Here is a 25874-nt window from a genome sequence, read left to right on the forward strand (position 1 = left end):
GCGATTATAGTTCAACTAGCGGAAAAAGGAAGTCAAATTTGACAGCTTTTTGTGGGAAGCGGGATTTTTAAAATCGCATATCGCGTCTATTTGTCATCGTAACATTTTCGATTCATTCTCAATCCAACATTGCGCATGATTAACAATTTATTATCGTTATTCCGCAACATTTCGCAAAGTTGCATTGGTCCGTTGACCAGGCTTTGTCGTCATCTTCGACGTGAAAACAGTCCCCCTTTTTTTTTTTGCCCCCAACTGACGTCAGTTTATGGTCTTTTGAGCCAGCACTGCAACGCTTCAGTTGGCATATATTATTTAACATTTTTACCTATGATATAACTAGATTAACTGCTAAATGCAAAGACAACTGCAAAGCAATTCAGCGGTCTTGAAATCGAGGGCTAAAACAAAAGAGTGGCCAGCAAAAACTAGCGTACTAACAATTTTAATCAACGTCTTAACGTCTTGGGTTAGTCGTCTTGCCAACTTTAATAAGAGCTTTTTATGGCTGAACCGTTCAAACTGAAAGCTTAGTATAATCAAGCTTGCGAATATGGGCTAAGATATACGCAAATCCATTTAAATATCAAATTAGTGTTAAGTGAAATTTATCTACAAGATACATTTCGAACTAAGAACTTACGAAATACTAATGATCTGTTAGTGATCTATGGTAAAATATTATACAAATTTAGGTATTGGTAGAACCTGGACATCTTAGGCTTGTTCTATAAACTAATACTAATACTATACTATAAATATATGGATCTTTTGAAATGCTATAAATGTTATAACAAGCCAATTTTCCTAATGAATAAATATATGGGTTCAAAAGTCTTCAGTTCATTATCAATGTAAATGGTGTGATAAAAAACGCAATTAGGCGATAATTTCATGAACATATGACCGTAATTGCAGAAGATATTTTTATTTACCATTTTTAAAGGGATATATTCATTTTAACACTAATTCCAGCTCTAAAGAACATCTTAAAATGATTCTCCAAATATGCAAAACTTTTTTAAAAATATATATTTTTTCACATATATTTAAATATTTATTATCTTCTTCTGGGATCAGCTCAGGAATGTGGAAAAGCATCTGTTGCTTTTCCAAACACTGAAAGTGGTCAATAGTTTTAACCTTGGCTAAAATGCCTTCTACAAGACCGCACTTTTCCCAACTCTCTCTCTCTCGCGATCTCAGCTTGTGTTTTACTGCCTCTCCGAGAGAGAGAGCGAGAGTAGGAGAGAGTGAGAGCGAGGTGTTGGGCAGTACCTGTGCATTCAGGTATTTAAGGCCATAGGTGTACACACACACATGCATAGATAGAGAGATAGAGAGCATAAGTGGATATGGCTCGCTTTAAATCGTACTCGATGAGAATTATTTTTAGTTTGTTTTCGCCTCTTGGTGCGTACAGTTGCACTCACGATCCGTCCAATCCGCTTATATTTTTATTTTTTTATTATTTTTTTAGTTCAGCTTCAGTTCGATTTTGTTTTGATTTCAGTTCGTTTTTAGTGCGGTTCGGTTTTTCTTCTTCTTTTCCTTTTTGTTTCATTTTGTGAACGCTGCTTTCCCCGCCTTCGCTGTTCTCCAACGCAACGATTCCGAATCGGACTTTCGTTTTTCTGTTGGTACGACAAGTTTGCTCTTTATAAAGTTGTAAAGTTTTTTAGTCTGGCCCGCCCAACCGACGATCAGAAATGTTTTTTGTTGATTTCGATGTGTGTTATGTGTGTGTGTCTCCCTAAATAGATCGAAAGTAGTGGAGTTTGGCAATCAGAGGTTTATATATTGATGGCACCAGCGGCAGAAATATCTTCGTATTTTCCCATTTAACGAACGCCTGTCCAGCGATCCGTAACTTTAGAACGGAGAAATTTTGAGAGTTCCAACAAACTGGCCAAGTAACGAAACCAGCAAATACCAATATCGTCGTTCTCTGGAATTTGTGAATAACTATCATTCCTCTCTCTCTCTCTCTCTGTCCCGCTCTCGCTGTCTGCATCTCCCTCTCGCCGATTGGTAGCATCAATGGGATGCCAACGACCCATTTAAAAACCGGAAAAATCTATGAAACCGGAAAAAATGACTAATCTTTACGCACCGGGGCTTTGAGTTAATAGAACTAGAAATTGTTTCAAAAACAGATCAAATATATATCTAATATATCGATTAGATTGCAATCTCAAAATATATAAACATTTAGGATCTCATATTTGCTAACAAAAATAGTAGCATAACCAGAGGCGTGGGAATTGTTATTGAAAAACAACAAACTTGATTATCTAAGAACTCATATTGCATATAGCTGTAGTTTTGTAAACTAAATAAACATTTTTTCTTACAGCGAATGCCGCCGAGAGTACTATGCTCGTAGCACCTGAAGCACTGCTTCCGCCTGGTTACCTCCTAGTTCCGAAATGTCCATCTAGCCAGGCGATTGGGGAGTCATGCCAGTGCAGCAAGTGCGTCCCGTGAGCACCTACGACAACTTGGGCGTCTCCCAGTCCAGGCAGCTGACGGCCGCCGGTATGGCTGGCGAACCGGAAGCGGAAGTCGAAGTGGAGCTCAATGGCAGCCACACCAGCCACAGCATAGCCGCTGTGAAGGCGGCTCTCAACGATGCCAAGTCCAAGTTCTTTGGCATCAACAACTATGAGTCACCCGTGGCCAGCAAGAGTGCAGCCGGAGTGACGACGATGGCCAAGCCGGAGCCAAGGTACCAAAATGTTCCGCAACGCGAGGAGCTGCCGGCAGCGGCTGCTCCCGATCCTCCAGCGCAACCAGCACAGCCGCCGGCTCCAGCTGGCGATCATAGTAGGGCACTGCGCTATGCGACCACCTACGAACAGATTCCACTCAGCGACTTGGAAGCACCGCAGGCATCGCAGGTGAATGACGCCATCTAGATAATCGAAAAGTCCAAATCAAATGTCCAACTCTTATTCCAAAAAAGGCCGTCTACATGAGCACCACAGTGCCGCAGAACATGAAGGGCATGAAGATCGCCGGACGACATACGCCAACTCGCAACAGCCTGAGGCACAGCCGCATGATCGTTGTCAATCACAAAAACCACGACAGTAAGTGCTCCAGCTACATGGAGTGTGTGGGTGTCATCAAAGTTTGGCTATCTATACTTATGCTTTATGTACAGGTCTCCAGGCCACCAGGAATCTGAATATATCGCGCCAGCTTCTGGTTATGCAATTAGCTGTGGGCCTGTTCATTGTGGCTCTTGCCGCTTGGATACTAATCCTGGCCCCCAATGCGTCCATATTGATTAATCCGTATCTGAGTGGACTGTCGGTAAGATGAATGTGGGTTTGATGGATTAGTATGTACAATAGGAATAAACTTATCTCTTGCTCAGCTGCTTTTGGCCAGCATTGCCGGGCTCATACTGCTGCGACGGGATCACAAGATCACGGAGCACCGACCGCCCAACAGTTGCTACAAGGTCCTGCTGGCCGAGTCGTATGTGTTCACTGGCCTGGCGCTAATCTTCTGCTGCTTGGCCCTCGTCTGTGCGGCCATTGAGTTCGCGGAGCTCATCTCATCCGCAGACGGAGAATGTGGCCCAACATCGAGCTCACTGCTTAGCTATCACAATTGCACATGCTTGGCGGCAGGTGAAGTGGTGGCCAACTACTCCTCCTCCGAGGCTTCAGCAACAGCATTCGCAGCTGGCCAGGAGGAGCCGTCACAGTAAGTTTCCAACTGCAGTATGCTTAAACATCGTTATGGAGAATATTCTACTTTCTAGAAACGATGGTTGTGCCGAGCTTCGGATCGAATGGAAGTATCTGCTCGCCTTCTCCATGGCGCTCAACACTCTGGGCGTTGTTGCAACATTCTTATACATAACGCTATTTATTTGTTGCCACCGCAAGCGAGAACACTTTTACACGTCTGTGTAGGATATTACTTAAATTAAACATACTACTTAAATTATTCTAGCAACTGATACAAATTACAAATAAATTATTATTTATATCTAAGTACTATTAAAATAACACAACGTTTAAACAAATACTGGTTGTTTTTTCATTCGTGCGGCTTACTAACTTCTTAAAAAATAATTGGTAAATTCAAACATATTTGAGCAATTAACGTGTTTCAACATAATTAATACTTTGTGTGAATACTATATGTTTGGTATAATTTGTAAAAAGTCATCAGACTTCTTAAAATCCACTAACTCCACCTGGCTTCCGAAAATCCGAATTCACCCAGATGGTGTCATTTGCTTGAGCGATTCCACAGATGACGGAACCGCGGTTCTCATAACGCTCGCATCGATGTCCCCTCTCCGCCAAGCTATCCACATCGCTCTGCCGTAGTCCATACTCGTAGAGCAGAACATTGGGCAGCATTTGATGATGGAGGCGACTGGCATCGATGGCGGTCTTGATGCTCGCCTCCTGCCACAGGATGCGCACGAGGAGGGGCAGGAGGGCGGATATTATTTTGGTACCGCCAGCGGCACCCACAACCAAGCGAACTTTGCCAGAGGCGCGTTCGGTGACAATCACTGGACTCATGGAGGACATGGGACGGGCGGCAGGAGCTACACCATTCGTGCCAGCCACGAAGGGCAGATCGAAGTAGTTCTTGAGCTGCTCGATGGAGAAATCCGACATGGCGTTGTTAAAGATGACACCTGTGCGTCTGCCAGTTCGTCCACTGCCAAAACTGCAAAATGTAAAGGTGATATAGGAATATTTATAGAGCATTCTTAATATATAATTACTAGAAATTGATGGAGCTGGTCACTGAAACAGCATCGTTTTCATGGAGCACTGAAGTGTGCGCTGTGCCGTGCTCATCTCGTACTTGAATACCAGGTGCTGCTCCATAGAACTCTGGGCGGTTAAAGGTATGTGTGTGGTTAATTTTCCTAGCCACGGATTTTGCCAATTCATAACTGGTCAAGTTAGCCAAAAGCTGTAGGATAAAGGGTACATTATTAATCAATTTCAAAAGCACACGAATTGGAAAGAGATGGATATGTGCTCACCTCCTCGCTCGCGGATTCGTCCAGTTGCCATCGCTTCACGAATCCAAACTTCATCGCCTCGACCAGCAAATGGATTTGGCGTGGGCTCATAATTCCCGCTTTTGCGAATTCCGCCCGGAACTCCTTGAGTATGTTCATCATAAAGCCGAGAACGTGACCACTTCCAGGTGGAGGAGTCAAATGGAGATCATACTCATCCAGTGGCATCACAATCGCCCTACTCAACTTGGCGTGCGCTTGGTTGAGGTCTTCCTTAGTTATTGCACTGCCCGCGTCCCTCAAGTCGGCCAGCAGATCATCGGCGATAGATCCGCGGTAGAAACTGAGTGGTCCCTCGTTGGCCAACCGATCGTAGGTGGTGCACAATTGAGCCGCGGGGCGAACGAGATGGCCCAATGGCCAGAAGCGCCCGGTGGCGGGATCGATGAACATTCGGCGCAGGCCGGGATCGGCCCTGATCATGTCCTGGTTGAGTATGAGCGCATCGTACTGGTGCTTATACAATCGGTAGCCACGACGACACAATTCCAAAGTGGGCAGCACCAAATCCTTCCACTTCAGCCGCCCGAATCTCTGGTGGGCCACCGCATAGCCGGCCAATTCAGCTGGCACGGCAATGGACCAGCCGGATCTCTTGAAATCCTGCTCATCGCGAAACGACGAGAAGTTCTCCGCACGCAGTGCCAGCGGCGCCATTTCCCTGGCCAGAATGCTGTAGGATTTGTTCTCCTTGGCCACGTAAATGTTCATGACCATGCCGCCACCGATGCCCATGCTCTGCATCCCGATGAGTCCGTTGCAAATCAGGGCCGCCAAGGCGCCATCCACAGCACTTCCTCCGTTCTCCAGGACTGTTCTGGCCAACTGGCTGCATACATCGCTGTCGGAGCAAATGGCCGCCTGGGAGAATCGATGGAGCGGCGAATTGGAGGGCGGCAGTGGATCCTCCGGGTTTGGCGGTCTCCTGGACGTCTTCCTTGTGCCAGCTAGAAGAGAAATGTGGGTTAATTGTGGGCAAGGAGCTGCTTCTTCGTCGCTTAACTCACCATTTCCGCCCGGATGTCGGTAGATATAGACTGCCACCAGGATGACAATCACCACGGATATCAAACTGTTCAATCCTATCCTAATGTACATCGCTAGCACCTAGATTTGCATTGTTTTCAACCCCATTGCCGCACCATCGCAGTTCAAATGGAAATATCCATATCCTTTTCATTTCAAAAATCAGCTGTTCTCTGCTCTTTTCTAGTGGTCAGGTCATACTGCCGTCGATAGGTCAAAATAATCGAATATATATACTAAAATTTTGAAAAAACTTCGGCGCGTTTTTATTTAAAATTTGTGCCACTTGTTATCGAATGTCAGCGTATGCGCGTTGCCAGACAGTTGGCAACTCCAAAGAGTGTAGAAGGTGGCAGCCCTTTAAGCTACCAGCTGACCCCATAGAGCGTTTTTGTTGTTGTATCTTTTATCTTTTCTTTTACCGCTTTGTTTAGTAATTATTTTGCTTAATTTAAGCATAGTTAATTGTGATTTGCTAATTGCTCATCTTCAGTAAGTAACCACAGGTTGCAAGGTGATGCACAGACGTTGCAAATCTGTCTAATTTGCACAATTATTATAACCTTGACATAGAACAGGGGGCAATAACATTATCGATGAAAACAACAACAAAAAACCGGTTGATCAAGCGCTGTTTACTTTTTACTTTGCGCTGCCAATCTTTTTGAATGTAACGGTAGTTCGGCAACAATATGTTTTCATTTCAAAAATCTCCATTAACGTATATAAATATAAACAAACATATAAACATAAATCGTATTTTTCATGCTTTGAAGTTCAAAAAGACTTAACCAAACGCAAAACGCTCCAAAATCGCACGAAAATCACGAAAAAAAGGAACAAAGCGAAACGGTGAATTATATTTGGCTTAGACGCGTTTTGCCCGCGATTTTGGCGCGGTTTGCAACTACTTTTGTTTTTGGCGCGTTTTTTGTGCGTTTTGAAGGCGTTTTTTGGTTTGGAATTAAAATACACAGAACAGACCATTTAAAATAACTGCATTAGATATATATTATTAATAGTAGCTAAATAATCTAAATTCCTATTGAAAATAATACCTCTAGCAATAATCCCACACAACCAAAAGTAATAGTTAACTTCCAACAGCTGTTTTAAAATTACAAACAAAATGAATATTTAAGTGCTTAGCATTTGGATTTCAGTGGCCACTCTATTGTTACGATTTATTTAGATTTATTGCAAATTTGGTTGGTAAAAGGTCGCGCTTTCCTTATCAATAATGCCCATAAATCTTACAGCAATTAATTAAATAACAATTCGAATTTAAAGTACCGATGAAAATAGAAAAAACACCAGTCAGGGGGCAAACCTGTGTGCCAGCCGTCTGCCGATAAGCAATCCATCTTGGACCAACCATTTGGACTTGGATTCTGTCCAGTCATGGCTCCCAATCCCATGCCCATGCCCAAATCCAATTCCGAACCCAATCCCATGGTCTGGGTGCAAAGGGCAGCGGGAGATGCGCCATAAATAACTTGGCACTGGAGGTCACTTGGGCAGCTGATACCATGGACCACCACATGCACCATGTACTTGGAGATCCATCCTTTGGCACTTTGGCACAGTGGCTCGGATGCGATTTATCGCTGCAACTTATCTCTCGTCCAGCGGAAGCATAGAAATGCGCTCAAGAAATGCGAAACATTGAATGTTTCAAGTTTAAAATTGAAATTTAATTTTATCGCCATTCGCCCACTCCTGTGCATTTATTATTGTAGAAATTGGCATAATGCCTTAACCCCTTAAGTTTAAATTTTATGCATTTTTAGTAAGAAAATTCAAGTTGATTTGTTTAAGTCAGGTGAAAAGTTAAGTTTAGCCAGCTGGAAATCGAAGTTGATTAGTTAGTTGAAGCCAGAGAATCTTAATGTTGTACTTAAAAACACATATATTAAACAACTGCTGCTTAAATATTATTTTTTATAGTTACTAAGATACTTTTATAAATTTAGGTAGCTTAATTATTCTGAAAATCATTTTCCAACATTTAGGCTTCAGTTTCTGTGTTCTGTTCAAAAAGTTTTCAAACTTTGCGACGCTTAAACTTGAAAACTTCTCATTACGCTTTTCAAAACTGCGATGCTGCGCTTTCGCAATCTGTTTTGGAATATTTTTTTGCAATTTGCCATCGGGTTAATTTGCCCGTTGGCGACTTCTGTTGCTCTGTTATCAGGCCGGGCTATCCAGCCCTCCAATTGTCCGCTTATCAGTGGGCGGAGGAGGAGGTGAAGGTGGAGGAGGTCTTGGCGAGATTGTGTGTCACGCCCGTGCCAGCTGGGGTATATAAGAATTGGGCCGGATCGGATGGCATTCAGTTTGAACGCGCTACTCAACGGAGCCGTGTCCAAGGATTCTCGATTCTCCATTCTCGATTCCCCATCTCTCAGCTCAAGCTTAAACTATCTCCAAGGTAGGTGCTCTCCTGCAAGGATTCCCCTATTTTTTTTCAAGTGTGTTAAAGTGATGCGAAAAAGAAGGTTTAGCTTATGCTGAAAACTTCTTCGAAAAAATCGAAATAACGTCAAATTTAATGGAAATTTATGAGCTTACGCAAAAGAATCTATTTAAATTTGCTAAAAAATATAGCTTCAATATTTTTCTTCTATTAAAGTAATAGCACAAAAACTTTTTTTTATTAATTTTTTTTTTTTATTAAAAAAAAACTGAAGTCGAAACAAATTTTGAATAAGAAACGGATTAAGTATTCAATTTTTTTCATATGCTCTACACATCTAAGCAGCTACTTGTGTGTTTGTCATTTTCGCGCGCTCTTGCCCCACTGTGCCCTCCACATGTGTCCGATAACAGAAGTGCCTGCCAGTGAGCATCTCTTTAAGGTCTCCACTTGACCAATTCAATAATAGCAGCCGAATGACAACAAAAGTCAATTAAAAATCGCTAAATGCCAGGCGCAATCAAACTTAAAAGTTAATCGCGGCATCTGTGTTGTTTTTGTTGTTGTTGTTGCTTTTGCTTTTGTTTTTGCTGAGTATGTGAGTAAGTGAAGGGCATGACGTCACAAGAGCGCAGCTGCATCGCACAGTGGAACCAATTGGCCGATAAAGCCGACAAAAAATGTTAGCTTTGCATACAGAAGAAAGGATGTTAATTGTATATTTAAATGGGAAATACTTTCCAAATTGCTTAAAAATAAAAAACCGGAAAGCGACATATGTTAAAAATCGAAAATGAAAAAAACTCCACTGTGCGGCCTGTGGAAAAATTGAACTTAAAACATGGAAATGGAAGTAAATAAATAATCTCGCATTGTGTTCCGCTTGCGATGATGACGATGCCGCCGGTTCTCAGCCAGTAATGTCAAGCCCCTGGTCTGGAGGTAATAAAAGCAACTCCGGGCGACGGCTTTGGGCTCAGTTTGGATTCGGAGCCACCGAGCGCAAGATGATGTTACTAATTCCCGTTGTTGCAGTGTGCCTTTTCGGCCTAACGGTACTGCGTCTATAAGTAGGACTAAGAGATCGATGAAAAAAAGTGTTGCGAAAGTCAAGTGTTTGAAAATAGCACGGTTTTGAATTCGTTTTAAATGGATGTTGCATATATTCTGATTATTTATCCTGATAATTCTATATAATCGCAATGTTGACAGTTCAAATCTTTAGTTTTTTGCTTTGGTGTGTAATTTTCTGATTTAATCCTACAACTAAATTTCAATTGTTCTTAATTGTTTAATCCAATTTAAATGCGCTGATTTTAGTCTAATTGAAATGGCAACCTTGATAAAAACCATGAAGTGCTGTAATGCATTCCACCAAATGCCACATTCTTATATATGTAAATCCATATATAATCAATTGGATGCACTAATCCGAGAATCGCTTTTCCCATTTTCGCCAACAGATGTCGTACAAGGTGGAACCACTGCCCGATTCCTACGCCGGCCTGGGCGAGGGTCCTCACTGGGATGTGGCCAGGCAGAGCCTGTACTATGTGGACCTGGAGGCGGGCAGCCTGCTCCGCTACGACTATGCCCAGAACAAGGTCTACAAGACGAAGATCGAGGGCGAGACCTTGGCCGGATTCGTGCTGCCCGTGGAGGGACGTCCGCAGGAGTTCGCCGTCGGCTGCGGTCGGCGCGTGGTGATCGTCAACTGGGATGGCGTCTCGCCCAGCGCCAAGGTGGTGCGCACCCTGTTCGAGGTGCAGCCGCTGATGGATAAGAATCGTCTGAACGACGCCAAGGTGGATCCCCGTGGTCGCTTCTTTGGCGGCACCATGCGCTACATTGGCGATGAGTTCGAGTTCCGTCACGGCGAGCTGTACCGCTGGGAGGCCGGTGGCCAGGTGTCGGTGATCAAGGGCGATGTGGGCATCTCCAACGGACTGGCGTGGGACGAGAAGGCCAAGAAGTTCTACTACATCGATACCACCGACTACGAGGTGAAGTCGTATGACTATAACTTCGAGACCGGCGTGGCCACCAATCCCAAGGTGATATTCAACCTGCGCAAGAACAGTCCCAAGGATCATCTGCTGCCCGATGGCCTGACCATCGATACCGAGGGCAACCTGTATGTGGCCACCTTCAATGGCGCCACCATCTACAAGGTTAATCCCAAGTGAGTAGTTCACTCTAGCATTCCAAGCGTTGACGAGCTTTAAATGTCCTACTTCATTGCAGCACTGGCAAGATCCTGCTGGAGATCAAGTTCCCAACCAAACAGATTACCTCCGCCGCCTTCGGTGGCCCCAACTTGGACATCCTGTACGTGACCACCGCCGCCAAGTTCGATCAGCCCGCTCCGGCTGGCACCACCTACAAGGTGACCGGACTGAACGCCACCGGCTATCCCGGCGTCAACCTGAAGGTCTAGGAGCAGCAATCTCTATCCTTAGCCCCAGTTAAATGTACCAATCGAATCCAAGTGCAATTATATGTTATGCTCTTTAACGTTTTAAATCGCGTCTTTCAACGTTTTGCATGCCAGTAGGGAATTCCTTTTTTGCAGTTCAAGGTCAGCTTAAGGATCACACTCCTTCCTGGGAATATCCAGGATCTGGATGAACATCATCATGTAAACCCATATGCCATATGCTATTAACTAGAGTATCCGATTTCGAACGGCAATCTTATCAGGCGCAGACACACGGTAATCATCCGCGGATCTTATGGTCATTTGGAGGACGCAGTGCTCTTATGCTTCTTTATTAAGTATTTGGTTCCATTAACAATTGTACACTTATCGTCTAGTCTAAATTTAAAGATAGCAAGGTGGCAATAAAATCAGTCGGTGTTTTGATGGATGGATGGATGATCCACTCAATTTCCGTGTAGAGAAATACATCTGCATGACCGTCTATTCATCAGACTCCGATCCCGATTCGGACTCTTCTTCGTCGTCGTCGTCGTCATCGTCGTCGTCGTCGTCGTCGTCGCTGCCGGCGGAGCGATTTAGTCGCAGCATCTCCTGGAACTGATGCACACGAATCTTCTGCGGCACGATCTGCAGCAGAAACTCCAGATTCTTGTTCTTGTTGACCACCTGGGAGAGGTGCTCGTACTTGAGTGTTTCGCCCGGTCGCTGGCTGAATTCCTCCGTGTATGCCGCACCCGCCAAATGGCGAACGAATAGCTCCGTGCACTTGGTCATCAGGAAGAGCACCTCGTTGGTGATCAGGCCCGTGTCCATGGAGCTCTTCATGATCGTACGCACGCGGCTGAGGGGCAGAAAGGTCTCCGCGGTCGGTGGACGCTCCACGGGCGGTTGGCTCCTTGGTTCGCCCATTTGTTTATCTAATTCCCAAGCAAACTATGGCTTGGGAATTTTTGGTTTTAGAGCTGGGCTCTCAAGCGGAGCTGGGAAACTATCGATGCTACCATCGAGGAATCAAATTCCTAACTTTCTAAGCCACTATCGATTCCTTTTTGTCGCTATCGATGGGTATGTATATAGATCCCCTAAGATACAGGAATGTAACTATACCTACGATTTGCACTAGCCATTGGGAGAAGCATACATCAAATTATCTTTATATTAGCATTATATAATTCTAAGAACAAATAGTACCTACCATTTTATGTTTGCCATAGCGACAGTCTGAGTGCTTGTTTGGCAATACCAGACTTATAATAGGTAACCGAAGGGCTTCCCTTAAAGCGAACAATGCTGACATATTTCTAGTTTTGAAAAAGAATTGGATTTACCGAATAATATTTTGGTTATTTTCTTAGTTAAATTGACTTGAATGTTCTTTTTTCGTTGGACAGCTGTTCTCCCATTTAGCTTCTTATATTATTATTTTTAAAAATTTTGTTTATCACACTGCAAGGTAAAAATAATTTTGATCTCTAATATTTGAAGTTATAGTTATAGCAATAAATATATAGAAATCCCTTCGGAAGTGCCTCTATTTTCAATGATTTCAATAATTAAAAAAAAAATGATACTATTGATCGTATCGAATGTTTGCTCTCAAGACATCGAAAATATCGAATGACTACATTATCGAAAGTTTCCCCGTTCCAGCTCGGCTAACAAGTATCGATATAGATGGAACGGGAATTCGCCCAAGTAGCGTTTGCCGATATGATATCGATAGTCAAAACAAGTATTTAATAAAACTTTTTCAAATATTTCAATTTTAAGTGGAAAAACAGCTTTAAGCAAATACCTTTAAGTCAATCAAGAGATTAGGGGTAAAAAGTCTAGGATCTGCGTGTTTTATAAGGAAACAATTAATCATTTAGACAAGTCAATAGTATCTACATTCTATCTTTTCAGTATGCAATCAACTTTGTATTTTCGCACTAATAGCTTAATAATCTGCCTTAATTCTTGCACTCCCATATTATTATAAAAAAGGAATTATTATTGCACATGATTTGCTTGCAGCAATGTTGCCAGCGTTTCGCAATCGATGACTATCGAACCTATCGCTGCGCGGCATGTGCAACACTGCGTTTTCTGCCCCCTTTTGGCTGTTGTTTCGTGTGTTGACCAATAAATTTTTCGGGTACTTTTCCAACTTTTCAATTACCGAACCGCAATTGCCGCCAAAATCGATAGCCGATAGCTAGTCAAGCGAGTAAGCAGCCAATTTTTGGACAATTCACGCAAGGATCAGAAGCAGTGGAAGCAGGAGCAGGATCTCGACCAGATCGCCAGGAAGCGACATTTCCATTGGAGCGGTTTAAGTGAAAGCGAGGGAGCTGCACGGCACGAGCGAACGAGACAGACAGACGGCGAGAGTGAGAGCGAGCGAGAGAGATAGTGAAATCCTTTCGAGAATTCCAGGAATTCAAGCATCCAAAACAGCTGCTGCTGCCGCAAAATCATCAACATCATCTCCGTTTGTGAAACGTTGTTCAAACAGCGGCGTGCCAACAGACCAGTATCGACATTTAGATCTAGATTCAAATCCCCTATCCACATAGCTTGTGGGTGCACTTTTCCAGTTGGCCAATCTCAACCAGCAATTAAAAATGGCCGCTGCCGCTGCGGGCGCAGTGAATGCAGTGAACGACTGCTTCAGCATCGGATCCACAGTCGTCTGCACGACCTGTTTCAACGAGGAGGTGGAGGGCGAGGTGCTGGCCTTCGATCACAACACAAAGATGCTAATCCTGAGTATCCTTTTGCAACAAAATCACCGAAATGCATGCCCACACACACACACACACACACACACCTTGCCCGCCGGGTGAAAGCGAGCACTTTCTCCGGCTGTCCACAGGGATCTGTTGGATTGTCTGTCCTTTAGATTCATATATAATTCTAATTCACACTCATCTTAACTGATAGTATTTTCATATCACCTATCTCTTATCAAACTGATTGTTTACTGCTTGACAATTTGGTTGTCCGTACATGGTATATCTTTGCCCCTGGCTTTGCCCCCGCCATTTCTGCTCTTCTCTTCCCTTTCCAACCGCATAGAATGCCGATCCAAGTCCACGGAGGAGCTGAGTGATATCTACGCGATGAACCTCTCGCTCTGCAGCAACGTGCAGGTGATCAAGGAGTGCAACGGCAACTTTGATGATCCGCAAAAGCTTAATCTGGAACAGGTAAGCATGCCAGGCTCTGCCCAGAAAGACTAGAGCATCTTTACCCACTTGAACAGGTCAAAATGCGCCTGCGGAAAACAGTTGAGCGAAGACAGGACTACTTGAAGTCCAAGAATGCGGATGTCAGTCCAGAGGCACAGGAACTCTATAGAGCGATAGCCAAACAATACGGGGTAATGACCACTTGCACGATGCCTTGGATATCATCGTTAATCATTGCCATTCCTATTGCTATTTTGTATTTCGTAGTACAATGAAGTCTCCTGGCAAGGACTTAACATACAGATCCTAAATGAAGTCACCATCTCGCCGCCGTACCGAGTGGACAACGTGGTGTCCAGCTCGAACAACGAAACTTCATGCAACTACATCAAGCGCATCGTAAGCAATTGCCCAACCGCAGCAACTTCAAACAAACTGTCATAAATCGGAAATTAAGTTCGTAAAATCTTAGATCAGCTTAAACAACGATTTAGTTAAATTAATGTTCAGAACATTCTAGATTCGCTAATGTTTATAGGTTATTCACATGTCAAGCGAGTCCTAAATATTTCAATTCTTCCAAATGTGGTTTAGGATTTGATTAGCGTTAAGCATTCTATCATTTTGATATTATAAACATAAACATGCGCAAAGTTGCGGTCAAAGATATAATGTTTTATGACAGAATTGTGACAGGTCGGCGATGTTTTGCGTTCATTAGTTAATCCTTACTCCATCTTTAATCCCCAGATCAAACAGTTCTTCAACACGAGGCCATCGCCGGTCCCGGAAAGCGGAGCTGCGGCCAGCACCTCGTCACCATCGGTGTCTCCCACGTCCTCATCTCTTGCATCTGGATCGCCGGTTCCCGCAAACTAATAATAAGCTGCAAAAAAAAACAAACAAAACAAAACAGAAAAACAAAAAAACAGAAATGTGCTTCAAAAAAGAAAAACGTATTTTTTTTTATTTATCGGTGGGCGGATCAAGTTGATACTTTCATGGGTATTCGATAAACGATTCTGAAATCGTTTATTATATCCAATCGCTTTTATGGAGCTTTGAATTCAGGACCCACAATTTCTCATATCGACAAAGTTTTGAAAAGTTAAATCATTTGTTTCTTATTGTTAGATAATTCTATTAGATATTTTAAATTAGATATTAGAAATTTCAAATTAGATATGTATTTACAAAAATTCATTTAAAATGTTAATACAATTTGCCTTGAAAATGGATGCTAACATTTGGCTATAAACAAGCTAGCAGACAGCACTGTTCGATAACCGATAGCCCGATTGTTGTGATTGGCTTGTGGTCAGCTGCAAAAGCCGCGCCGCATTTTTAACAAATTTAGCGAATAAGCAATAAATAACAAACAATGGCCACGGAAGAAGTGCAAAAGCACAGCGTGCACACGCTGATATTCCGCTCCCTGAAGCGCACCCACGATCTGTTCGTCTCCAACCAGGGAAATCTGCCCGAAATCGACGAACGTTTGTGAGTATACTGGAGTTTGCAACTTACGCATTGGTTATTTATGTTTTACCCGAAACAGAGAGAAGTTGCGACGTTCCATCAAGGCGAAGGATGGCTACGGCCTTGTGCTGGACAAGGCGGTGAAGATCGGCGAGGCCAGGAAGGCATCAGGAGCCCAAACGCCGGGCGACAAGCCGCTGGCCATCACCGATGGCAGTGCAGTGGATGCGGCCAGCGCCGCCGGCAGTCTGGTTAAGTACAATGCGGGCGCCAGGCCAGCGGAGAAGGCAGCGCCACTGGTTGCCGGGACACACACATCCCTGGTGCGCGCCTCCCTGGCGAACAGCAATGGTGATAAGAGCGCCAATGGCACCATCGCCAGCCATCTGCAATTGATACCGAAGAAGGCGCCCAGCATACCCAAACCCAAGTGGCACGCACCCTGGAAGCTGTCGCGCGTCATCTCCGGCCACTTGGGCTGGGTGCGCTGCATCGCCGTGGAGCCGGGCAACGAGTGGTTCGCCACCGGCGCTGGTGATCGTGTGATCAAGATCTGGGACCTGGCCAGCGGCAAACTGAAGCTCTCGCTCACCGGTCATGTGAGCACTGTGCGCGGTGTGGCCGTCAGCACGAAGCATCCGTATCTGTTTAGCTGCGGCGAGGATCGGCAGGTCAAGTGCTGGGATCTGGAGTACAACAAGGTGATACGGCACTATCACGGTCACTTATCGGCTGTTTACTCGCTGGCCCTGCATCCCACCATCGATGTGCTGGCCACCTCCGGTCGCGACTCCACTGCCCGCATCTGGGATATGCGAACCAAGGCGAATGTGCACACACTGACGGGGCACACGAACACGGTGGCCAGTGTGGTGGCGCAGGCCACCAATCCGCAGATCATCACCGGCTCCCACGACTCCACGGTGCGTCTGTGGGATCTGGCCGCCGGCAAGAGCGTCTGCACGCTGACCAATCACAAGAAGTCCGTGCGGAGCATTGTGCTGCATCCATCGCTGTACATGTTCGCCTCCGCCTCGCCGGACAACATCAAGCAGTGGCGCTGTCCGGAGGGCAAGTTTGTGCAGAACATATCCGGCCACACGTCCATTGTCAATTGCATGGCGGCGAACAGTGAGGGCGTGCTCGTTTCGGGCGGCGACAACGGCACCATGTTCTTCTGGGACTGGCGAACCGGCTACAATTTCCAGCGCTTCCAAGCGCCCGTCCAGCCGGGCTCCATGGACAGCGAGGCGGGCATATTCGCCATGTGCTTCGATCAATCGGGCAGCCGGCTAATCACCGCCGAGGCGGACAAGACAATCAAGGTGTACAAGGAGGATGACGAGGCCAGCGAGGAGTCGCATCCGATTAACTGGCGACCGGATCTACTGAAGCGACGCAAATTCTAGAGACCTAGTTTTTAAGCCTAACTACATAGACTACGATTTTCCAAACGATTTCATTAAAAAGTACTTTAAACACGCTCGAATCTTGGAGTAAACAAAACCACCGACTGGAGTTTCCAGTCAAGAATCCTGCATCCAAATGCAGAGGGAAATGAAAGCGCTGTCCAGTTGAATTCTTGGTATTTTTATTGGGTTTCTGTTTCGTTTTTCGTTCCGTTTATTTTGTACACATAAATAGAATTATTTGCTGCATAAATAATAATAGCATAAGCAGTAGGTTAATAAAATATGATTTCTTGTTGGCTCTTTTCTCATTTGATTGGGTTCTTCGAAACGGAAACGGATGCGGGCGCGGATCTCGATTCGTTCGCTATAGTTAACAAAGAAAGAAAAGCACTAAACTGTGTATTATTGTAATTTATTAATTAATTTTATGTTGTCTAGTCCTTTGCATACATTGTTATCATTTCATGTTTAAAAATCACAAATAATTGTTTGAAACAAATCCTATATTTTTCATCTCCCTTACGCCTTCTTGCCATCTCTTTCGATTTGCTGCTCGAATATATGCATTATATATATATATATCCACCGCCATCGTCTTCAAGTTTATCTTGCGTCTCGTTTGGTGACTTTTCTCTTTACTTAATCGTTTTGTTTCGTTTAAAGTTAAACTTGTTACATAGTTGCGTTCATTTGTTTACAGCTCTTCCCTCTCGTTTACCTATATCTATGTATATGCTCCTCTTGCTGGTTGCTTTCATTTAGTTTATGCTCCTTCTATGCCTTCTATTAGTTTAGGCTTTCTCTCATTTCCTTTCCTCGCCTGCTCTTTCTCTTTCCATCTTTACATGCTCCTTTCCTTCTTTGTTTATGTTTTATTGGGCAACTAGCAACGAACGCTTATTTACACTTGGACAAAAGCGAGTTCACTTCTACTTCTGCCTGCGATTAAACAATTATCGATTAAGAATATTATGTAGCATAGAAGAATAATTGTGTAGTTGAGCCTAAGCCTAAATTGAAGTTACTTTAGTTCAAGCAATGAGTCGCTGGACTCCTTGCGAAAGCTGATACTCTGGTCAGGATTGTTCGGCGGACGAAGCGGAAACGAAAACGGAAACGGAAACGGAGACGAGAGAGTAAAAGGAAAGGAAGAGCGGTAAAACGAAGTAAGAAGAGGGGGAGCAAGCTTGCGCGGCATGGCGTGGCCAGTGGATCTGATCTCCAAACACTGCCGTCGGCGGCGGGGACTAATAAATACCTAAATATTACTTAGCTGTTATAGACTACAAACAATTTATATGTATAAAAGTAAAAAGGGTAAGTTCCGCGCTTGTATGTGTGTGTGTGCTTATGTGTGTGTGTGGTGTCTATGAATCGTTTCCAATGATTGGGCTCTTTGTTTTCGAATTTTGAAGAACAATAAACACGTGTGGCCATGATCCCTTGCCCGCTATCCATCGCACATTCGCACATTCAACATTGATTCCTTTAATCCCGCTCCGCACGCAAACTTGCTCCGCTCCGCCATCATCCAGTTTAGAGCGTGTGTTCTCCTCATCCTCATTCGTATCCCCGCCTTAGTTGTATATCTTGATGGCCTTCTCGGAGAAGTTAAGCGAGCTGCGCTTACGCGACTTATTGATGTGATCCAAGCCAAAGAAGGGCAACTGGCCGCTGGTCCACGAGCGATACACCTCCAGATCAACGGGCGTATTGTCGTTCACATCCGAATTGTGGCCCATGGAGATCACACAGAATTTGTAGTTTTCCCACTCCTTGTCCTGCACATTCAGACGACGCTGGATGCGCTGCTTGACCGCACCGTACGGCTCGCCGTGGCGCGCCTTGGTTAGGAAGGGTATGCCGAATGAGTTGTACAGCTCCTTGCTGAAGTGGGCCACTGGGATGAGGAACTCGTTCTCCGCCAATTGCATATCCTCCGCCGGCACCTCCTCGATGCGAAAAGTCTTTTGAGCGCCCTGTGTGGTCGTTATGGACTCGTTGGACTTTAGCAGCGTATCCAGCGGTATATCGTCCTTGCATACCGCCACAATCTTATGATTGCTAATCTTCATCAGGCGCAACTTGCGACGGCTGTTCTCAGCAAACGAGATTTTCTTGGCCGCCTCCTCCAGCAGTCCCTTAACCGTATCGTTCTTGTTGGGGTACAGGACCAGCTCCTTCTCGTCCTTGAGGTCGCTGCTCACCCAGACGCACTTGAACTGCTTCTTGTTGTCCAGCTCGTGAATGCTGAGCGACAGCCGTTGATAGAAGATACGCTTCGTTGAGCTCTGTTTGGTGTAAGAAACCAGATCCTTGATTGTGCCCTTCAATAAATAGTAAACTTTAATGGAAAAGGCATTAATTGCATATCTATATTTACCTTAAATGTGTAGGGCACGGCATTGCCCGCCGTCTCCTTGTAGTTGTTGATGCACATGAAGAACTGCAGCTTCTGTGGATCGGTGTTCAAGCGCTCGGCCACCGCATTGGCCAGCTGATCGTAGTTATAGCGATTGGACAGCTCCAGCGTAAAGTCCGGCTCATTGGGATTGCATTTGTCGCTGAAGATGATCTCGATGCGATAGACCAGATCCAGGAAGTAATCCCCAACCGTGGGCAGGTCGAGTTTGGCGTCAACGTTTTCGCGCTCGAAGATTAGGATGTGGCCTTGCAGATGATCCTGCGGTATGAACAGCGCACTCTCGATCGGCTCGTTCAGATTGACCAGCTTCTTGTCGGCGTACTCATCGTAGATGGTCAGCTCGGTGTCCGGATCGAAACCCAATTTGCTATTCACATCCGGCACCAGATCAATGAGACGGCGGGTGTGCGGCTGCTGAGTACATCCAATGTAATTGAGACGCTTGTTGCGCGGATCATAGTACTTGATGAACAGCAGGGCTTCGGTCTTGGGATTAAAGGGCGGCAGGGGACCAGGTACATCCGTCCAGGCCAGCTGCAGCCAGATGACCCACGGTTTCTGTGACGTTGATATCTGCTCGATGGTGCGCGATCCCTCCGCCACGAAATCGAAATGCAAGAACTTTTGCGTCTGGGCGGTGCACAAGTTCCACATGCGCATGCGTTGGCGCGACACACCGAAACCCCTCACGAACATGTCCACCAGCTCGTCGACAGTCTGATTTTGTTTGATGCGGAAGACGCGCGGATGGACCTTCTCCAGATCGAAGAGACGACGCTTGTGCTGCTCCTCGAAGTTCTCCTCGAGGATCACGTGCACGGACACATAGGTGTTGGCCTCGCCGCGCTCCTTGCGGCGCGCCATTTCGATGCGCTTCTCCAGATCGAGACGCTCCACCAGATCGCTTGATATCTCGCTCTCCGTTATGTCGCCGAGTACGCGATCCAACTCCGACTGGCGGATGTAGACCAGCATATAGGCATTGCTGCACTTGGCGTGGAACGAGATCTCGTCGTCCATGCCGCCGTAGTTCTGTTCGATTGCCTCCTGCTTGCGGCAACTGGAGACCACATCGTCGTCGAACTTAAACCAACGTCCGTCAGCCTTTGGATTAATGAAGACCACATAGTGCCCGCCATGGTTATCGCCCGAGTGCACCAGCACGGCGTGCAGAACGTAGTCCGCCAAGGTATTCTCGCTCTCGGCCAGGTAGCGATCCAGATTGATCTGTTCGTAGAACTCGAAGCGATCGTTGTACTTGATCGAGCTGTCCGTGACGGGATCGTACTGGAAGCGCATCAGGTGCAGATGCAAAACGGGTGGGAATGAAGTGAAGATGACGCCCTTGCTGGCTTCCTAAATTCGCAAGATAATTACTATCTATTACTATCATGAATAAACTGGCAAATATTGTTTTAAATAGTAGCTCTTTTTTCTTGGTTTTTGTTTTGTTCAATTCTATTCAAATCCTGAGACTCACCTGCAAGCCATGCACACCAGCATCGTATTTGTTGTCACCCTCCAGCGTTTCGGGAGCTACGTAATCCTGGAAAGACTCGTAGATATTCTTCTTATCCTTGATGTTCAGCTGGATGTCGTAGAAGGTCTCGTAACGTGTGCTGTTGTAGTCGACATTCTTGCACTTGATGTACGACGACATTTTGCCCTCGAACAGACCCGGTATGGTGCCCTCCAGGATGGTGCCCTTCATCTTCGACTCGAGCTTGTCGAGCAGCACGCGCAGAAACTCCTGGACATCGTGCTGCATGAACGAATCTAGCGTTTCCCAGCCAAAGGACTTGGTTAGCTTCTTGGTGCCAACGGGACGGTCACCGAACTGCAGTTCATGGAACACACGCTGCAGCGATAATCCAACTGATTTGGCACTATCGTCAGCCTCCGTGGGTATGCGATAGACAGACAGTCTTAGCGAATTGGTGAAGTACAATGTCTGCAGCAGCGAGTTCATATAGCAAGTGGCGCCTTGGTTTTTAAGGCCAACATAGCCTGTATGCTTCTTGGAGTCCCACAGAACGCCATGCGGTGCATCCGCAACGACGTGAACCTCCAGGGTGATGCTGTTGTTGTGCACATAGCTCTTTTCGGAATCCTTCAGCTCCTGCCAGGTGATGAAATTCGAGTAGCCATAGTCATTCTCCTTGGAGTAGAACAAATGCTTAATGCGGGCACGCGTGAAGGGCTGTGCATCCGGCTTGTGGCACTTCAAACGCAGCTCGGCAATGGCATTGCACGACCAGGTGGGCGAATCATTCTCCCCATTGCACTGCAGAAAGAAGCCGAGCGCACGATCATTGGGTATGACCATTATCCTCCATGGCAGCATGCGGACAAACACTGGCGGCGACAGTCTCTGCGATTTCAATTGTACCACATTCTCGACGGTAAAGGAGAATGTGGTCTCCGATCGGAACTGATCCTCCTTGGACTCATCGTCAATGCCCATGGCCTCGCCGTCGCCGAACGAAGTGGAGCTGCTATCTGCCAATAGTTGTTGTGGCGGCATATTGCCGTTCTCGCTGGGCAATTGGGTCACTGCACCAACGGCGTGCAATTGTGGCTGGATAAGATTCTTGAATTTCGGCAATTGGGGCGGTGAATTCCGCTGCTGTTGTGTCTGTTGAAGGTCACTGGTGAGGATCTCGACCTCTTGGGTGTCCTGGGTGTCCATTGCTTCAATAGACTGATCTGTTTCAATTTCCATTTTAGTCGGCACTTGAATAGTGCTAAAATTGGCGGCACCTCCGCGGAGGATCGGATTTCTCTGGTTAGGATTGTCGCTACTCACTGGATGCGGCTTTCTACTGGACGATGGCAGCCGCTATGCGGCTTCTTCTTCGCTTTACTTTTGTTCGTCTTCTAACTTTGAATTTGTCCACTGAATAGCAAGTCCTGTCGTAAGCAAATGTTCAATTATAATGATGTACGCATAAGATGGGAAGACATACGCCCGCTATCGGCGCACATGTACATATATATATATATATACAATATACATATATATTGTACAATGGCTGGATGAAAAGTGGTACATACGTACTAACACTCGTATGCATGTACCAACTTGCATATAGATAAATGTACAAGTCTATATATTTTGTTTTATGCAATTTGTTGCGGCCGAGAAGGAGGAGGAAGAAGAAGCAGCAGCGGCGGAATCAGCTTTAAATGCGTCGCCGCTTCAGCGTCTTCTTCTTCGCTTGCTCCGCATACGCAGGGGCATGCACTTATTTTGCGTACATATGTATGTACATCCGCCGATGTACATATGGGATGTAAGTATGTATGTATGATGCTTACCTTGCTTGTTCGTTCGACCGCTCGCTCTCCGATTTTGCCGTATTGTGGAATACAACAAAAAAACAACAACAACAAAATAAGAAGAGTGGGTGGCGGAGGATATATCCGTGGGCGGGCGGCAAGGCTGTTCTCACGCACACACGATGGTTATACGGCAATTAAAAATGAAATCGGCGATGTAACACAAATGTAACGTTGCGCACCCAAAATGTTGACAAAAATTGCAGATTCCTTGCGTATTTTTCGCCGTATGCGTGTGCTTGCCTGCTTTCTTTCCAGCAATAACTACAAATACACTCGAACTTATGGCATTTGTATGGGTGTGTGCGTTTTTCTTTTGCCTTCGCTGTTCTCTTCCGTCGCTCCGCTTGGATTTTTTTTTGTATTTTGTATTTTTACGCTCGAGCAAGGGAGCACGTTATGCCGAAAAAAAAAACCAAAAAACTAATGCTGTCACAAATGTTAAACTTTTGGAATTTAGAAACGAACAGCTTTGAAGTATTTAACACGGCACTGCATCGCAGCGTTAACGTATCAATTAATATTTTCGCACACACACATACACATGCAGCGCGCAGCTCGTGCAGCTGTCAAAAACGAAACGATAACGGCAGCATATGTTATCGGCGCCAGCAACGCTGCGTGCTGCTCACGCGACTATCGATAGCTACCAGGGCGGCAGAAGGTGGACAGATGTAGCTAGATTGTAGCTATTTCCTCGACAGACTCCCTCGAATTGGAGGTGGACAAACATCGATGTTGGTGGACATCAATGTTTTCGATGTTTTTGGCGAAACGTACAATTTATACACTTTTCTCCTGCGTTGCGAATGGTAAAAACATCGATGATTTCTCGAAAAACGTCGATAATTGTGATTTTTCGAAGACATCGATGTTGGCATCGAACGTTTAGCTTTTTTCTAACCTAGTTTAATTTAGAAATTGTATTTCCGACAGCATAATATGTGTAATATACTATTTAAATATTGAATATATTTATATTTATTATATTTATATATATATATCTAAATATATATATTTTTACTTAACCAGAAATGAGATTTTAAAAGACCTCTTTATTGTTTCAAAAATGACACATGTATGCCCTGCTGGGCTTTCAGAACCATTTGGGCCTGCAGCTTGAGCGGAGTCTGCTCCGGCCTCAGTTCCATTTGGAATTCCCTGACAAGGCGGGCGGTGAGCAACTTCATCAGCAGCAGGGAGTACCGCCTGCCGATACAGACGTGTGGTCCGCCAGAGAAGGGAATGTAGCTGAAGGCGGGTGGGGCGTAAGCGCCATCCTCCGGCAACCAACGTTCCGGCTTGAAGGCATACGGATCCGGATAGTATTCCTTGTCGTGCGCCAATCCGTACATGTTTATCCACAGTGTGACGCCGGCGCAGTAGGTGCGTCCTCCAATCTCGGTGGATTGCGTGGTCTGGCGTCCAGTGGTGGGCACAATGGTGTACAGGCGCAGCACCTCCTTGATCAGCGCCTCCAGATAGGGCAGCCCGTTGAGGACGTCCAGATCCATGGTTTCATCCAACGCCACATTCTGCAGCTCCTCTCGCAGACGCGTCTGCGTTTCGGGAAACTTCGCTAGAGCGTACAACACAAACGACATGGAGGCCGTGGTGGTGTCCACTCCCTGAAAAGCAACGAATATAAAAGGAATAGATCGTAGTTAAAGGAAAACCCACCGCAAACACAAAGGTGTTGATCTCATCGCGAATTTCCCGCCGACTCAGCGATCGACCCTCGAATTTGGCCAACAGAAGCGTGTCCAGGAGATTGTGGGTTCTGCCCGCCGCGGGTTCCTCCTTATCCAGCAGCTCCTTGGCGCGCTTCTCGATCACCGACTCCATTAGGGTGTGGATCACCTGTAGCTGCTCGTCGAGATCCCGCCAGAGTTGCGTGCGTTGGAAGATCCAGTCGGACGAGAGGAGCGGATTGATCATGCGCTTGAAGAGGAGCTTGCTGCTCAGATGGAATGCCTGGATGATTGGCGAGTGATCCACGGACTGGGTGCCCAATTGGGCGCCCATTGAGGTGTCTGGAATGGGTGGGAAAACGGTGTAGTTGGTTACTACTCTAAGTTAGAGGGTATCTGATAGTTCACAGATTGAATATACATTTAGAGCTATTCATCTCACCCACGATGGCGTCTAGGAGGCAGGCGAAGAGCGGATCAGTGACCTCCAGGAACTCTCCCCCGGTGGCCGCCAGTCGCCCGACCAAGCGCTCCACATGCCCACCAATCGCCGGAGCAAAGCTGCGCAGCAATTGGGGCTGAAAGGCGGGCGTTAGGAGGCGACGCTGCCGCGTCCAATGGGCACCATGGCTGATCAGCAGACCGTTGCCGATGAGCGGCTCCAGCTGCAGAAAGGTGTCCGCCTTGCGGAGCGTGGGATCATGGAGCGCCTGGCGCGTCTCCTCCGCCGAATGGAGGAACACCCAGAGCTGTGGGCCCAGCCAGAGGCGATAGGTGGCACCGAAGCGATCGCGCAGCTCTGTGAAAACGAGAAAGATGTCTGATGAAAGACTATTGCGGATCGCTATTGCGGAGCAAGTGCACCCACATTCCGGTCGGAGTTTTCCCACCATCTGAGCATTGCCAAGGAGTGGAAATGCCCACGGACCCGGCAGACTGCTGCCCAATCGCAGCAGTGCCCACTTCCGCACCAGGATCCATAGGCCCAGGGTGATCAGTAGCAGTGGCCACAGCGCCATGTAGCTGGTTGTGTTCTCCTCGAGCGATTCGATCGAACTGAATGGGTTAGCTAAATGAAACCTGATTGGCAGCTAATCTGTGCTGGAGTACATTAACCCATATCAAAAATAGTTATTTTCATTGTTATGATTAAGAAAAACATTAAAAATATACCCTTTTAAACTAAAACATACATAGAAAATCAATATTTAATATATAAATTATAATAAAATTACGCATATAAATTAAATGTGTTTCAAATAATTGTATTATGTATTTATCAGTAATAATACAGTTAAGCCCACTTGGGCTTTCTAGGGTTAAGCACTGGATCCACTAACAGATCAACGAACTGTTAACAGTTAACAGAGGCCTAGATTAGATTATCGGATTTTACTCAGACGGC

General features: G+C 45.7%; 8 protein-coding genes across 10 annotated transcripts; 4 read left to right on the plus strand and 4 right to left on the minus strand.

Moving 5' to 3' along the window:
• Positions 1-1400: 1400 nt before the first annotated feature.
• Positions 1401-4042, plus strand: LOC117147594. Its single transcript, XM_033314543.1, has 6 exons — positions 1401-1640; positions 2357-2900; positions 2966-3092; positions 3167-3318; positions 3383-3717; positions 3776-4042. The coding sequence occupies exons 2-6, from the start codon at positions 2460-2462 to the stop codon at positions 3927-3929; spliced, it is 1209 nt and encodes a 402-aa protein (XP_033170434.1). The 5' UTR covers positions 1401-1640; positions 2357-2459; the 3' UTR covers positions 3930-4042.
• LOC117147592 (glutathione hydrolase 1 proenzyme) lies at positions 4019-6282 on the minus strand. Its single transcript, XM_033314542.1, has 4 exons — positions 6076-6282; positions 5030-6015; positions 4763-4956; positions 4019-4704 (listed from the first exon to the last, which is right to left on the minus strand). The coding sequence occupies exons 1-4, from the start codon at positions 6164-6166 to the stop codon at positions 4197-4199; spliced, it is 1779 nt and encodes a 592-aa protein (XP_033170433.1). The 5' UTR covers positions 6167-6282; the 3' UTR covers positions 4019-4196.
• Positions 6283-8418: 2136 nt separating this feature from the next.
• On the plus strand, positions 8419-11033 carry LOC117147519 (regucalcin). Of its 2 annotated transcripts, none has more exons than XM_033314435.1 (3): positions 8419-8525; positions 9974-10692; positions 10755-11033. In XM_033314435.1, exons 2-3 carry the CDS (start codon positions 9974-9976, stop codon positions 10945-10947), a joined length of 912 nt encoding a protein of 303 aa, XP_033170326.1. In that variant the 5' UTR covers positions 8419-8525; the 3' UTR covers positions 10948-11033. The 2 variants fall into 2 exon arrangements, with proteins under 2 accessions (XP_033170326.1, XP_033170325.1); XM_033314434.1 differs by lacking the exon at positions 8419-8525 and adding an exon at positions 9494-9565.
• Positions 11034-11188: 155 nt separating this feature from the next.
• Positions 11189-11980, minus strand: LOC117147520 (chromatin accessibility complex 16kD protein). Its single transcript, XM_033314436.1, has one exon. It carries the CDS (start codon positions 11857-11859, stop codon positions 11431-11433), a length of 429 nt encoding a protein of 142 aa, XP_033170327.1. The 5' UTR covers positions 11860-11980; the 3' UTR covers positions 11189-11430.
• A 1053-nt stretch (positions 11981-13033) lies between these two features.
• On the plus strand, positions 13034-15069 carry LOC117148067 (LSM12 homolog A). The gene is made up of 5 exons (XM_033315258.1): positions 13034-13701; positions 14011-14141; positions 14198-14314; positions 14391-14522; positions 14874-15069. The coding sequence occupies exons 1-5, from the start codon at positions 13557-13559 to the stop codon at positions 15000-15002; spliced, it is 654 nt and encodes a 217-aa protein (XP_033171149.1). The 5' UTR covers positions 13034-13556; the 3' UTR covers positions 15003-15069.
• Positions 15070-15416: 347 nt separating this feature from the next.
• On the plus strand, positions 15417-17306 carry LOC117148948 (pleiotropic regulator 1). Its single transcript, XM_033316688.1, has 2 exons — positions 15417-15623; positions 15682-17306. The coding sequence occupies exons 1-2, from the start codon at positions 15505-15507 to the stop codon at positions 17009-17011; spliced, it is 1449 nt and encodes a 482-aa protein (XP_033172579.1). The 5' UTR covers positions 15417-15504; the 3' UTR covers positions 17012-17306.
• Positions 17307-17409: 103 nt separating this feature from the next.
• LOC117148947 (ubiquitin carboxyl-terminal hydrolase 7) lies at positions 17410-23332 on the minus strand. 2 transcript variants are annotated; one of them, XM_033316687.1, is made up of 4 exons: positions 22758-23332; positions 20920-22349; positions 19398-20795; positions 17410-19329 (listed from the first exon to the last, which is right to left on the minus strand). In XM_033316687.1, exons 2-4 carry the CDS (start codon positions 22159-22161, stop codon positions 18592-18594), a joined length of 3378 nt encoding a protein of 1125 aa, XP_033172578.1. In that variant the 5' UTR covers positions 22162-22349; positions 22758-23332; the 3' UTR covers positions 17410-18591. The 2 variants fall into 2 exon arrangements, with proteins under 2 accessions (XP_033172578.1, XP_033172576.1); XM_033316685.1 differs by having other exon boundaries at positions 17410-19341.
• A 481-nt stretch (positions 23333-23813) lies between these two features.
• LOC117148392 (probable cytochrome P450 311a1) lies at positions 23814-25513 on the minus strand. The gene is made up of 4 exons (XM_033315756.1): positions 25338-25513; positions 24912-25289; positions 24459-24811; positions 23814-24406 (listed from the first exon to the last, which is right to left on the minus strand). Exons 1-4 carry the CDS (start codon positions 25486-25488, stop codon positions 23834-23836), a joined length of 1455 nt encoding a protein of 484 aa, XP_033171647.1. The 5' UTR covers positions 25489-25513; the 3' UTR covers positions 23814-23833.
• Positions 25514-25874: the final 361 nt, after the last annotated feature.

Source organism: Drosophila mauritiana, chromosome X, assembly GCF_004382145.1.
Source record: "Drosophila mauritiana strain mau12 chromosome X, ASM438214v1, whole genome shotgun sequence".
Classification (NCBI taxonomy): Eukaryota; Metazoa; Arthropoda; class Insecta; order Diptera; family Drosophilidae; genus Drosophila; species Drosophila mauritiana.